This window comes from Triturus cristatus, chromosome 6 (assembly GCF_964204655.1).
Source record: "Triturus cristatus chromosome 6, aTriCri1.1, whole genome shotgun sequence".
Taxonomy (NCBI): domain Eukaryota; kingdom Metazoa; phylum Chordata; class Amphibia; order Caudata; family Salamandridae; genus Triturus; species Triturus cristatus.
In genome coordinates, this window is record NC_140589.1 from 1,723,240,421 (window position 1) to 1,723,255,449 (window position 15,029).

The 15,029-nt window shown below is 46.9% G+C and overlaps 1 protein-coding gene across 1 annotated transcript in view; it reads left to right on the plus strand.

Annotated features, from left to right (window-relative positions):
* Window positions 1–15,029, plus strand: part of IARS2 (isoleucyl-tRNA synthetase 2, mitochondrial) — a 551,921-nt gene that overhangs the window by 440,723 nt on the left and 96,169 nt on the right. Inside the window, exon 20 of the mRNA XM_085612944.1 lies at window positions 10,829–10,974. Coding sequence (XP_085469070.1) covers window positions 10,829–10,974 — 146 coding nt within the window. The remainder of the gene's footprint in view (window positions 1–10,828; window positions 10,975–15,029) is intronic.

Sequence of the window (15,029 nt, forward strand, 5' to 3'; positions counted from 1 at the left end):
CAGAGCCTGGAACGACCTTCCGCTCCACCTCAGACAGATAACATCGCTCCCCATCTTCGCAAGAAATCTCAAAACCTGGTTCTTCGACGGACCCCCTCCTTGATGGACTGGTACCTGAGACCCCCCCACCCGCCCAGTGCCTTGAGACCCTTACGGGTGAGTAGTCACGCTTAAAAAACACCTGATTGATTGATAGGTGTTGGCTGATGTGCTCGTGTCGAGGGATGCTGAGGAAGAGTATGGTGGCAGTGTTCTGTATCATCTGAAGTTTGCGAAGTAAAGACTTGTTAATGTCAGCATAGAGGGCGTTTCTGTAGTCCCACCTGCTGGTGATGAGTGCGTGGGTGACTGTCTTTCTTTACTCGGGGTGGGGGGGGGTTGGGGGGGAATCCACTTGAAAGTCTTATGGAGAATGTGAAGGGTGTTGAAGCAGCTGGAGGCGACGGTGTTGACCTGTCGGTTCATGGAGAGGGATGCGTCGAGTATGATGCCGAGGTTTCTGGCATGGTCCGTGGGGGTCGGGTGGCTGCCGAGGGCATTGGGCCACCAGGTGTTGTCCCATGCTGATGGGGTGGTTCAGAGGACTTGGGTCTTCTCAGTGTTGAGCTTTAGGCAGCTGTTGGTCATCCAGGCTGCAATGTCCTGCATTCCTTCCTGGAAGTTGAGCCTGGTGGTGGCGGGGCCCTTGGTGTGGGAGAGGATGAGCTGGGTGTCATCGATGTAGGATCGAATGCTGAGGCCGTGTTGTCGGACAATGGCGGCGAGGGGGGCCATGTAGATGTTGAAGAGGGTTGGGCTGAGTGATGACCCCTGTGGGACTCCGCAGTTGATTTCCGTGGGTTCTGAGAGGAAGGGCGGCAGTTTGATCCTTTGGCTTCTGCCGGTGAGGAAAGATCGGATCCAGTCGAGGGCGGTTCCTTGTATGCCGGCATCGTGTAGTCTGGCTACGACTGTACGGTGGGAGACGGTGTCGAATGCTGCTGATAGGTCAAATAGAATCAAGGCAGCGGTGTGGCCTTGATCGAGGAGGGTGCGGCTGTCGTCTGTGGTGGCGAATAGGGCGGTCTCGGTGCTGTGGTTGCTTCGGAATCCAGATTGAGATGGGTCGAGGACGGCGTTGTCGTCGATGAACCTTGTGAGTTCTGAGTTGACTGTTTTCTCTGCAACTTTCACAGCAAAGGGGAGAAGCGAGATGCGCCGATATTTCTTGAGGTCCGTGGAATCAGCTGAGGGCTTCTTGAGCAGGGGCCTGACTTCTGCGCCCTTCCAGTCGTCTGGAAGGTGCCGGTCTCGAAGGTGGTGTTGATAGTGCATTGTAGTTCGGGTGCGATGATGGTGGTGGCTCTGTGGTAGATGTGTGGTGGCAGGGGTCGGTGGAGGCCCCTGAGTGGATGCCTTTGTTGGCCAAGGCGGTCTCTTCGGCCGTGATCGGTGTCCAGGAGGAGATGGTGGGCTGGCTGGTGTAGCCGGAGGGCGGGCTGGCTGCGGAGTCTAGTGTATGGTCGATGAAATTGTCGTATAGGTTTTTGATATTCAGGTGAAAGTAGGATCCAAGCTTGTCGCTGATGTCCTGGGAGGTGGTGATGTCTGTGGCTTCGCTTGGTGAATTCCTGGATGACACTGAAGAGTTCCTTGGAATTGCTGGAGTTGGCGAGGATTATGTTGTGGATGAAGGTCCATTTGGTGGTTCTGATTCTTTGATGGTAGTTCGTCATGGCATCCTTGTAGGTGGTGTAGTTTCTGTGTGTCTTGCTGTTTCTCCAGTTCTTCTCCTGGTGTCTGCAGGTGTGTCTGGCATCTTGGAGATCGGTGGTGAACCCGGCGGCTTTCCTGGGGCGCTGTTTGTCTGGGTTGCGTAGCGGGCGAGCTTGTCTGTGCAGTTGGAGATCCAAGTGTGGAGTACCCTGGCTGCGAGGTTGACGTTGGTTGCCATGGTGGGGTTGTCACGGGTGAGGGTGGAGTTGAGTTGCCCGTCGGTGACTTTGCTCCAGTTCCTTCGCAGGGCGTGGGGTGGGTTTGGGTGCCTTGGGTTTGTCGATGAGGAAGTGTATGCAGTGGTGGTCTGTCCAGGGGGGTTGCGTGGTGTGGCTGAAGTGGGCGCTGTTTTCTCCAGCGAAAATGGATTCAAGGGTGTGTCCTGCCTTGTGGGTCGGTGTGGTAACGAGTTGTTTTAGTCTGATGTTGGCGAGGTTGTCACGGAGGGTGGTGGAGTTGGGGTTGTCGAGGTGGAAGTTCAGGTCTCCGATTAGTATGTAGTCCATCGCATCGATGGCGTGGGGTGTGATTAGGTCGGTGATGGAGATGGCGAAGGAAGTCCGGGGGTCTGTAGGCCAGGGTGCCGCGGAGTGTGGGGTTGGGGCTGATGTGGAAGTGCAGGTGTTCGGCGGCGGGGAAGGTTTAGCTGGAGGTGGTGAGGTGGAGGGAGTTCTTGTGAACGATGGCGAGGCTCCCACCCGAGAGGTTGGGGCGGTCTTTCCTCTGGATCTTGTATCAGTCCGGGATGGCGATGTCAAGAGCAGAGGAGGTGTTGGTCCAGGTTTCCGTGAAAAAGGCGAAGTTGGGTAAGAGAGAATCCAGTAGGTTCCAGATCTCCACGGCGTGTCTGTGCACGGAGCGCACGTTGAGGAGGGTGCATCTTAGGGTGTTGGCGTTGGCACTGTTGGCGTCTGGAGCGGTTGTGAACGCGTGGCGGCAGGAGAATTGGCTGTGGGTCTTGTTCGGTGTGGCCTGTTGGCAGTCGTTGTTTCTTCCGGGGTTGAGTGCGCGGAGGGCGGCTGTGTTGTAGCGGTGGATGGTTTGAGATCCAGGGTCCCTGTCGCAGTCGGGTCGCAGACGTGCTTGCCTTTAGCACGCATCCGCGTAGCACCCGCCATTAAATAGGGGAGGGGGAGGGACAAGACGCTGGGAGGCGGGAGCGGGGGCCGTCTGGGGGAGGGTCGGCAGCAGCGGCGGCGTGAACGGAGGCAGGGAGTGAGTGGATTAAGGCTGAGAATAGGCGGAAAAGTAAAAATAAATTAAATTAAGTAAAATAATTAAAAAGAATAACAGTGGCGGAGGCTGAGGGGCTACAGGTGAAGGGCAGCGCGTGAAGCGGGCTCAAGGCAGGCTAGACCCCAGGCGGAGCGAGCAGCAGAATAATGCGAGCACCAGCGGCTGGGTTGCAGCCTCAAACCTACCAGGAGGAGGTCAGAGGTCTGAATGTGGAAAACTGCCTAAAAGTGGGCACACTGGTGCAGGGTCACCCTCTTGTCCACGGATCCAAAGCCCAACAAAATAGAGATTGGCACTGGAGTTGAAATAAAATAACAAGTTTATTAATCTCTCATGAGTGAGACCACATCCACACAACACTCTCAAGTGCTGCAGGAGGTAGTACACTTTATTCACAAACCATCGTCCCTTTTTATACCATTTTGTTGCAGTATAAGCATGTGAACAGAAATGGAAAGAACAAGTTTAGAAATAGCTATCAGCAAACCAGGGCAGATGGATGACTACGTGGTCAGCAAAGTGGGAGGGGGAACAAGAATGCTTATGGCAGCAGTAAATGGTCGACAGTTAACATCTGAGACCAGGTGCACTGGCAGCTACAAACCCCCAGCACTTACATTGCTTAGCCATGTCAGCAGGTCAACTAAAATAGATGGCACAAGCTGAGTGAAAAGGCAAACAGGAGAGTACAAAAGAATTACGAAGGAAACAAAATGGACACCACAGCCAAAATGGCTGTTGCTTATGCTAATGTTAAATATTACACATTTCCACATGAAGGCAAGCGACGGCACAGCGGAGCTGCTGGGGATAGAGAGCTGACCTAGACTATCAATATGCCAATGTCACACATAAAAATACACAAGATGATGGACGGAATGTTGCACATTGGCAAAACATTCACCCCCAGTCACAGATCTGGGTTTAATCCATCGTTATTTTGCTCACCACACCACCCCAGTTCAGACATAGCCATATGCAAATCAGTCTTGACCCTGTGCCTCATGGGAACAGTCCAGCCCGAACTGCCAAGCCATGTCTGCCCTGGACCGGAATCAAGCATCCTAGGACCGGTTTCGGGGTTTCACCCCTCTTCAGCCAGGATAGCTTGACTCCAGTGGCGTAGTGAGCACGTAACTCTTAGATGCTCCCCTTCATCTGAGCCATTCCGGACACAATTTGATTTTGTGCCTTTCTCTCCGAAAGGAGAGTCCAGGACATTCAGGCTATGATTCTGATCTTTCAGCCTCCATTCAAGATTGCAGTTAGGATGACTCTGAGGCTTCTGGGACTGATGGCCTCCTTCATATGCAGATTCTGTAATGGGATAATGGGATCTGAAGTCTTGGTGGGCTCAACAAACATCAAAGGGATCTTTCCCACAACAGCCAGATCTCAGAGGAGACTGTGAAAGATCTGCGATGATGGTTATTTGACCCCCCCAACACCTCCAAAGTTTGACAGTAGTGTCCTTTCTCGGTTGGGGCGGCCATCTGGGAGAGGTGGAGATCAGAGGTCTCTGGTCTCTGGCAGAGGCCCGACTCCATATCAACCTGCTAGAGCTGAAGCCATCCGCTTGGCACTGACAGCCTTCTTTCTCTCAATCAAAGGGAGGCTGGTGCAAGTGCTAATGGATCAGACCACTGCCATGTGGTATTGCAACAAGCAGGGCGGAAAGGGGTCCTGGACCCTGTGCCAGTGGTCGCTACACCCCCTGGAAATGGCTGGACCATCAAGGGATGTTCCTGGCGGTGAACCACCAGTAGGATTTTTGAATGCCAGGTTGGATGAGCTCAGCCGTCGATGCCTAGTCAACCACGACTCTTAAAGATGCTGAAAGGTCTCTTCCACGAATGGGGAGAACCTTGGCTTGATCTATCGCCACTGCAGAGAACGCACAATGTCAGCAGTTCTGTGCATTGGAGTTATGAAGGTGCCTCCGATAGTCTACGTATTCTGGCTTGAATGGCACTCGGTACTCCTGTGTGGCTTCTGGCTGATACCACTGCTGCCCCGAGTACTGAAAAAGATCAGGAACAACCGGGCCCAAGTCATCTAAGTGGCCCAGGATTGGACATAGAGAGTATGGTATCCAGAACGCCTGGGCTTGACCTTCTTATTAAGTCACTGGTTATGATGCCTTTTTTTATTTTTCAAGGTCTCCAACATTTGTTTTCATCCCTCTCCGTTCTTCATGCCTCAGTGAGATCTTAACTTGGTCCATATTTGAGCTGCTTCACAGCTGTCCCTTGCAGTTCCTCATCCTCAATATGGTGTTGTTAGGCAAGTGAGTGAGCTTAAATCTCTCTGTAGCTACTGTGTATCAACCTCTTCCCACACAAACTGATTCTGCAGATGCGAGCAACCTTCTTACCAAAAGTAGTGATACTGGTGCACATTGGTCAAACCATCACCCTGCCGGCATTCTACTCTGCCTCACCCTTCTAAGGAAGAGGAGAGGCTTCATCTCTTGGGCCCCAAAAGATATTGAGTTTTTACATTGATCGTATCAAATAACTACTGTGTAGGCAATCAGCTCTTTGTGGGGGTTCACTGGGAAGAAAAATGGCAAGGCTGTGCGGAACAGGACCATCTCCCTTTGAATCACACTCTGCATCAAGATCTACTACGCACTGGCCAAAAAGCAGCCTCCATAAGGTCTGCAAGCTCATTCTACCAAGGCCAAAGCAGCTGCCACTGAGTTGGCACGTGGAATTCCTGTCCTGGACATTTGCCAAGCGGCCTCCTAGCTGTCACTCCATACGTTCATGAAGCAGTACTGTCCAGACAGCCAATTTCACTGAGTGCCATTTCACCAGCGCAGTTGTACAGGACTTCTTAGTATGAACCAATTCGCAGACCCACCTCCTTCAGGGTACTGTTCTGCTTTCTATTCAAATGGTCAGTAATCTGCAGTTAAAACTCTCGATCAGAAGAGCAAGGTACTAACGTTCGGTAACGCTTTCTGCTGGAGAGGCTATCTAACTGCAGATTCCTCACCCATCCTGGTTCAGTGAATTGGGCTCTAATAAGATCCCAAGTCTAGGAATCTGCATACTGGTCAGAACCAATTAGGTTTTGGGGCTGTGCGTCTGGCAGTGGACAGCCTTGAAAACAACTGACGTCCGCATGTGAGAGTGGTACCTACATTGGCCCGCACGTTATTTCCTGAGCTGAAAGGCATCGGTGCGAAGCCTTATGGCACCACCCACGGTCTCGCAATGGGTTCTGCTCAAAGATTTCTGGATCCAGTCTGACGGCTGGGGAATATTCAAAAGGTGAGGAATCTGATGTTATACAGAGTTGTAATAAAAAAAAACCTAGCTCATAGAATCGGCCAGTACTTAGTTGTATGCTCCAAACCACTTTAGAATTGTTTTATCTCAGAGCACAGAAACAATTTTTGTATTTATTTCATTATTTGTATTATGTCTAAAGTGCAGCCATCCCCTGAAGGTATCTTGGAACTCAAAGCTATCACAAAAAGTCTGGAATATCCTAAAATTGCCAACAATTAAGCCATTGTTTTATTATTTTGGATTTTTTACTGAACTTCAACACAACAGTTTAAACCATAATTCTAAAGACAAACTGGTCCACAGTCTGGTTACAGTTATTGAGAAAGCTTTTCTTCCAATGTATACAAACTGAGGTTGGGGAAACAGTCCGCCAGAGTGCCTTTTCAGACCTCTGTAATCTGGATATGTAGAAAGAAAAACACTCTGTTAGAGGACTGGTACAGTGAACATAAAGGGATTTATATATTAGCCAAAGGGCCTTAAACTTTATTCTTTGCTTTTGTAGAAGCCAATGCAGTTAAGCAAGAATTTGTTTAAGGCTGAAAATCATTCTCGCCGCAGCATTTAGTACAAGTTGCAGTTTGCTTAACAATTTTTCTGGTAGATAGAAATATATTGCATTACAATAATATAACCTAGGGCTACAAAAACATTCAGAATTCGAATTTTTTGTCAAATTGAGAATAGGTCGATGATTTGATTCAAAATTCTCATTTGGAAAAAAACCAGGCCTTCACCACTGATCCAATCTGCTCTTTCAGTGTGCAGTCCTTATCAAAGTAGATAGTCTGGTTTCTGACGGTGTCCACAGGCTTGAGTAGTAAATCTATAAAGGCTGGCCAAAAATGACAGCTCAGCCCCTGTTGTGTTGCAAAATAGAGCTAAGATTTCTATTTTATCTTCATTAGGTTTCTGATCATTTTGAGCCATCCACGCCTGAATATTTGACAAACAATTACACAAGTTTTGCACTTTCAAGTAAGGATCGCTGTAGACAGTAAAAAAAGAAAATTGTGTGTCATCTATGTACCTGAAGAGTGTCAGTCCAAATCACTGTATTAAATGGGCCAAGGGGATGGTATACAGGTTAAAATGAAGGGGTGACAGTACTGATCGTTTTGGTACTCGTTTTATTTTAGTTAAAAAAGAATACATTGTAACTTGGAAGATTCAATAGTTAAAAATAAATCCCAACCAGGTAAGAGATGAGACTCTAATACCAAAACCATCTAACTACTTCAATAATAGTTGGTGGTTAACGGTATCAAAGGCTGGCAATATATCTAAAAGTATTAAAATAGCAGGTCTAACAGCTGCATGCCTTCGATGAAAATGTAGAACAGCTGTCACACTTCAACCAAACGTGACAGCTGATTAATTTTGTTTTAATTTCTTTTATTTGATTATCAAAGTGCAGGGTGTAAGGAAAATCAGTGAAGTGTTCAAGGGCACTACCATTTAGTCCTTAATGCGACCATTGATTAAAAAATAGTTACTTGGGGGGCTAAACAAAATGACCACTGATTAAAAACCGCTTGTTCTAGACGTTTTGTCAAGTAGGGCAGTTGCAAGACTGTCCTGTAGTTTTCTATGGTTCATAATTCACACTAGGTTTTTTTCAATAACAGGATATTCCTTGCACATTATAGTTTGGGAAAAACACACCAGGGAGAGGTTAAGTGTTTCTCTAACTAGTTTGTGATTCTTTAAATGTAACTCTTTGTGTTTGAGTTGAGCTTTAAAGGCAGCAAGTTCCACAATTTACAGGTGTAAGAGACATACCTTCTGCCACCCCAGGATGATTTGCTGATCTTAGGCATTACAATGGTTTTAGCAGAGGATGAGCAAAGTATTCTCCTGGGGGTGTACCATTGGAAGTTCTTCCTAAGATATTTAGGGCCAGTATCGCGGATAGCGTTGTGAGCAAGAGAGAGCCCCTTCAAGGTAATCCAGTGTCCGACAGTAGTTATAGACCCTGAGTTGAATTCTGGAATCCTCATGAGAAGACATGCCGCTGCATTCTGTAGTACCTGCAGTTTGTTCAGCAGCCGCTGTTGAATGCCCACAAAAAGGGCATTACAGTAATCTATCCTTGATAGCACCAAAGTAGTGATTACTGTATTTGGAGCTCGAAAGTAATAAAAAGAAATAACTTTTTTTATGTTCTTAACTGGGGGAGGTAACTTGACTAATTTGATCCGTAAAGGTAGGTATTCCTTCAAAGATTACTCCCAAATTCCTGACCTTTATGACCGGGAAAGGAAGAGGGGCAAGGTCTTAGGGCCAGCAGGACGGGTTCCAAAATGAAGTATTGTTTCCAAACAAAAGGACCTCGGTTTTGTACGAATTTAATTTGAGACAGTTATCTCTCATCCATCCAACCACCTCTAACATGCATTTTGCAACTGCACAAGAATCAATCGAAATCGAAACTACAATTTGAGTGTCATCTGCGTAGGAGACTGTGGAAAATCCAAAAGATCGAATCAGTTTGGCCAGTGGTAAGCATAAGGCTTAATGAACACCCCTAGGGGAATCCACAGGGCAATGAAAAGGATTTAGATGTAAAATCTCCTAGAGATACTGACTGTTCTCTGTTGGTGAGAAAGGAACTTAAAAGATCCAGGGCTGAGCTACTTACTCCGATAACCTCTAACCGGTCGATGAGCACTGAATGGCTCACAGTGTCGAAAGCTGCACATAAGTCCTAAAGGATCAAAGCCGCCTTTCCACCATTGTCCGCTATCGTTCTGATTTCCTCTGTTGCTGCAATCAGAGCAACCAGCTGGAATAGGGGCTGCTAAGTCTGGGCCGGATGTCAGATAGGCCCAAGTTTCGGTAACAAATGCTACCTTGGGTGAGTAGTTGTCCATGAAACAATTACCGGCAAGATATTTCCCCACCTATAATTCTATAAAGACTCAACTTATCTCTCTGTGAGGTGGTTCTTCTCCACTTGGGCCTGTTACAAACATCTGTCCATATATCTCCACGGAGTGTTTCATAATTTGTTTATGGTATTTATTTGTTTGCAGTTTTGTACAGCACAGACCACAATTGATGTCAGAGTGCTTATCACAAGGGAAGGGCTGTATTGTGTATACGTAAAGACAAAAAAAACGTATTTAACGTGATGAATTTTAGTCCTATAGGTAATGCTTTTTAATCAAGAAATTGTTGCAGCAGTAAGACAACCAAAATTCAATACATTGAGGAATGAATCTACAACTGAGGGGCTCTTCCTCTACCTGACCAACAGTGGAATTAAGCTTGTGATGGTCTTGTTGATTTTGTCAAGCTTGGCGGTCATTTTGGAAGTGGTCCTTTCAATCCGTTGAAGAATGGCCAGTATTTCACCTTCGAGGGAGAGAGAGATCGAGAGAGAGTCCCTTCTGGGAGGTGTCCCTATTCTCCATTGGTTAGGTACAAAAAAGGCCATACTTCCCTGATCTCGGTCTTGTTTGTTCAGCCTTAAGAACAGATTTCTTCACTATATATTTACTCCAAACCTTGTGATATTGAAATCATTCCAGTTTCTGAAGATGTTTTTGTCCCTAGAGGTGCTCTTGAGTTATTCTTCCTAAATGACAACACTCAAATACAGGGATCTCAGCTTGTCAGAGTCCCAGTAAAAGCCCATTACACCGACTTGCTTGTGTTCAGCACTGTTTGAAAATTGTAGTGCTGTTTCTTTTAGACATTGGTCTCCCATCAACAGGCTCCTCTTCCCCACAAAAAACAAATGGCCTCTTACTGGTATTGCGCTTACTGGGAGTCGGGCCACCACCCAAATGCCACCTGCAGAACCCATCACTAAGAAGACAACTTCAGCTGCAGTCCATCATCCATAGCAGCTGTTGAGTATGGACCAGACACAGCGGGCAAGCCCTCCAGCAGCTCACTAAGTAAAGGACATGGTGGCACAAAGTGGGTGGGAGAAAAAGCACAGCCAACACTGAGCACTGATGAGACATCTTAGAGGTGGGAGTGGAATCACTACGCTGTCCACCGAATATCTACTAAAATCAGCCAGTACATTTTAGGCGGTGGAATGTATTTCACTTCTCTGCATCTGAAGTGCCAGCAGGCTTTGTAGACCTGGACTGTCATGAAAGGGCCTCAGTCCTGGGAGCTGTGCAGGAGAAGGGGAAGAGGTTAAGTGATTTCAGCAAAACACTGCTATCTTGATAAGCCTTCAGGCCATGGCCTTGATTGGTTGTATTTTTGTTGTTGTTCGATTATAGTTTACTAACCAGATTTCTAATAAGATATTAACAACTCTCCTTTTGACTCAAATATCAAGTATATTTTCTATTTAGGTGTTTGGAATGTGTAGTTTGGTACAAGATCCTTGCTCCAGGAAAAATTACTCACCAAAGTCAGAGTTGCTTTTGTTGAATGGAAATCACAAAATGTATGTTTGACAATTATTTCACCTGTAAAAATCAGTGCCAGCAGATGTATTGGGTTGTAGACATTTCTTTAATCACATACCTTCATGCTGAGGCTCCTATTTCATTTTATTCTTCTTTTTCCAGGCTTTACTGTGAAGAGCTAAAAAGCCCCAAACACCGCTCATGTCAAACAGTTCTGGCTACAGCAGTTGATATTCTTGTGCGCTCTTTTGCTCCGGTTCTTCCTCACTTGGCAGAAGAGGTATTCCAGAATCTTCCATATACAAAAGGTAGGAGAAATGTAACTCATTTAACATGAATACATTGAACTATAAAATGAAACAGGTTCTATACATTTACAAATCTAGCTACCTATACTGAGCATGATTTACTGTAAAGTTTGTATGTGGTGTTCAGTGAGTATCTAGGAGACTTGAAAACAATAGCCATTTTGAAACAATGCATCGATGCAGCATGTTTATAATTTAAAGAACTTTAAAACAATTACATGAGTCTTGTTAATTTATGTGGCTTCTTGAAATAACGAAGTGCATTAAAATGCTTAAAACACTAGATCAGTGAACAAATGGTTACATGGCAGATAGTGTCCCTAAGCGAATTGGGAGAATCCATCTTGGAACCGAATGAAAATAAGTTTAACAGACTCACTACTGTTTTATGCACTTATTAATTTCTTTTAGAATATCTGAAAAAGGTTTTTGACTTTGCTTGTGGACTGTATAGACGTTTTTCACTTTATTATTAAAGATTTAGCCTTTGCAAGTTCATCTCAAAGTGCAAACGGTAGATGCTTCAATTACACATTTGGACTGCATTTAAAAATAAAAAAGGTTTGTTGGATGGAATTCTCTGATAGCCAGAATTAAGATATTCATTTAAGGTTTACAATTGTTGAATAGCAACAAAAAGCCAGCCTAGAGCACACTTTAGGCTTAGCCATGTGTGAGCTCTTGCTCAAAGAAAGTCATGTGACATATGGATTCATAAAACAAAGGACTGGCAGAAGGATAGGTGGACATAGAGTGCAATGACTCCTAAACTGCATGCAATTTGCGTCAGCTCAGTGTCCACTTTATTCCAGGGTATAGGAGGCACCTCTGAACCACTGAGGAGCGTCATGAGGAACCAAACTGGTATTTATTACCAAGGACTGTATCTAAGGAAGCCTCACAGGCACTATTGTAGAGATCCTCAGTTGGCACAGGTGCCAGTACACCTCTTTAAATGCCTATAACAAATGATGGAGGGCATCCACTCTAAGCTGGCTCCCCAATTACACCACAAAGATAACCCATCTCCTCTGCAATTCCACTACCTCCCTCCCCTGAAAGCTTTTTGGTGCATGCGTCTACTAGTCAAGCAAAACTGAATCACTTTCCAACTACTCCCTCCCCCCCCCCCCCCCCCCTCCAATGGGAAGTCCAAATGAGTGAAGATTTTTGGGAAGAAGGTAATATCTTCTACCAGCTTGTTCCTTGGATAGGTTAATGCCAGTTGCCAGCTGAGCTGCTGAGCCCACGCTCTTTTGGATTTGGTGGATCAAGAGCTTCCAAGTTTCCTAGAAGATCTCTGACCTGGTCGTACCCAAGGCATACATGGCAGTCGTAATGCAGCTAAGTTCACAATTTGCTGTGGCTTGGATATGGCAGAATCCATAGAGAGGGCCATTGGAACCAGTGTCGCCACACTTGGCTACGATCAACAAAGTCCCAGGCAATGTTCAATTGTCGCCTATTGCACTTGCCCTTTGACAGGACTAACCTCTTTGAGGACAAGGCAGATTCTGCTCTGAAGCTGTTTAAAGAGAACAGAGCCATAGTGCGCTCCATGGACTTATCTCCCCCACCTCACCAGCTGCAGCAGCCATATCGTTCCTTTTGTGGTTTCAGCAGAGATACCCCATACCACCAGCCACTTCCGCCCCACTAAGGTGCCCAACCATTAGATGGCCGAGGCTGTGGTGTTCACAGATCCCGTGGTCAATGTCTGTATGCCACCCAGCCTAATGCCCTCCCTAGGGCCGCACCTACCAAATCCCTTTAGCATGCCCTTAGTAGAACACAGCCATCTGGTTGTGGGCACGTTCCAACTATTCTTGCCAGGTTGTCAGACCATAACATCAGACAGATGGGTCCTGCAGATAGTCCAGAAGGGATGTGCCTTACCCTTCAATTCCCCTCCACCGCACCTTCCACGTCTCCAGAATGACTGTTGAAGTAGCGTCTGTCTGTCTTACGGCAGGCAGTGCAAACGCTTTTTGGCAAAGGAACTGCACCAGAAGCAGGTTGTGGTTGTTATACCTGCTACTTTCTTGTGCCAAACACGGAAATGCCTTCGTCCTATTTTAGATGTGCACCCTCTTAAAGCCTTCCTCCAGGAGGACTAATTCAAAAAGCTCGCCCTGCTGAGGTCTTGTCTGTTCTTGACGTTGTATCTGCAGGTCTCCTATCTCAATATATTGGTCCTTTGGGCCAATTGGTGTTACGTGTTGTACATTGTGCGACAGGTGCTTTGTCAGGTCGCTCCAATGGTGCTGGTAGCAGCACAACTTTGGAGGTCAGGGGTCCAAGTCTTCCTCTACTTTTATGACTGGCTAATATAGGCGGGTTCGCCCCAGGCATTCGTTAACCACCACCAGACTAGAGCGAAGAGCCTTTCATGCCAAAGTCACATCTGACTCCTTCTCATACGCTCCCCTTCATCAAAGCCATTCTGCACAAGGTCCACTTTTTTCCCTTTACCCCAAAAAGTAGAGTCTAGAACATTCAGGCTGTGATTCTGGTCTTTCAGCATCAGTCCTGGGTCACAGTGAGGTCTGGAACTACTGGGACTGATGGCTTCCTCTATCCTGCTTGTACAGCATACCAGGTAGCATTTTCAGGCGTGCAGTGGGATCTCAAGTCTCAGTGGCCCCACATCGAGGCGACCTCTCCGACCACGTCCAGGAGGTGACTGCAAGAAATCTGCAGTGGTTGTTACTGGACTGCATTTTGGGTCAGTTGCGGACTTCTCTCCCTACCCCACCCTGAGCCGACAGTGGTTATCAATGCATTCCTTCAAGGTTGAGTATGCCACCTGGGAGAGGTGGAGATCAGAGGCCTTTGGTCTCTGGTGGAGCCCCATCTCCATATTAACCTCTTGAATCTGAGGACCAGTAGGTTGGCATTGAGGGCCTTCCCTCCATCTGTCAAGGCGAGGCTGGTACAGGTGCTTACGTATTACACAACCGCCATGTTGTATTGCAACAACCAGGGTGAGGTGGGGTCACAGACCCTGTGCCAGGAGGCACTGCCCCTCTGAACATGGCTGAACAATCAAGACATTTTCCTGGTGATGATTTACCTGGCAGGATTTTTTAATGCTACGGCGAATGAGGATGAGGAGAACCTTGGCTCGATCTTTTAGCCACCACTGCGAATGCCCAATGTCAGCTGTTTTGCGCACTTGAGTTTCCAAGGCGTCTCTTGCTAGAAGGCGTGTTCTGCCTAGGATGGGACTCTTGACTCCTGTATGCCTTCCTGTCGATACCTCTTCTGTCCCAGGGTTTGAAGAAGATCAGGACCACTGGTCCCAAGTCATGCTAGTTGCCAAAGATTGGATGCAATGAGTGTGGTATCCAGAACTCCTGGGCATGTGCATCTGTCCTCTGATCATTCTGCCCCTCCATGAGGCTCTACTGTCGCAGCAGCAGGGCAGGGTCCTGCATCCAGGCCTTCGCATCCTCCACCTTCATGCTTGGAAATGCAGAGATGAGAGCTGAACACTTTCAGCCTTCTACGTAGGTGGTTGATGTCAACTTGCCAGCCAGGCGTCCCTCGAGAAAAACTGTATACACCTGTTGTTGGGGCAAGTTTGTAGCTTGGTGCAACACACAGCAAATAGACCCTCCTCCAGGCAAAGTTATCTGACATTTTGTTGTTGGTTTTGTCTCTCATCTGGTAAGGCTTTTCTCTGGGCACAGTTGAATGGTATTTTTGCCTCTTTAAGCTTTTCTGTGGTTGCCAGATTGGCCCTCATTATTTAAATCACCTGTTGTGATTTGTTTTCTGAAATGTGTACAACATGTGTTTCCTCGCTCTCCTTTTTTTCCTGCCACAGTGGGACTTTAACTTGATCCTCACTTACTTGATGTGTACTGCTTTTGAACCACTTCACAGCTGTCACCTGCGGCTTCTCACCCTCAAGACTGTGTACATTGTCATTGTAACAGTGGCAAGACAAATGAGTGAGCTTCAGGCTCTCTGTATGTACCGGCCATACACTACTGTATCCATATATGTATTACTTTACTCCTACTGTTATTAAAAAAAGTCACACATTTGCA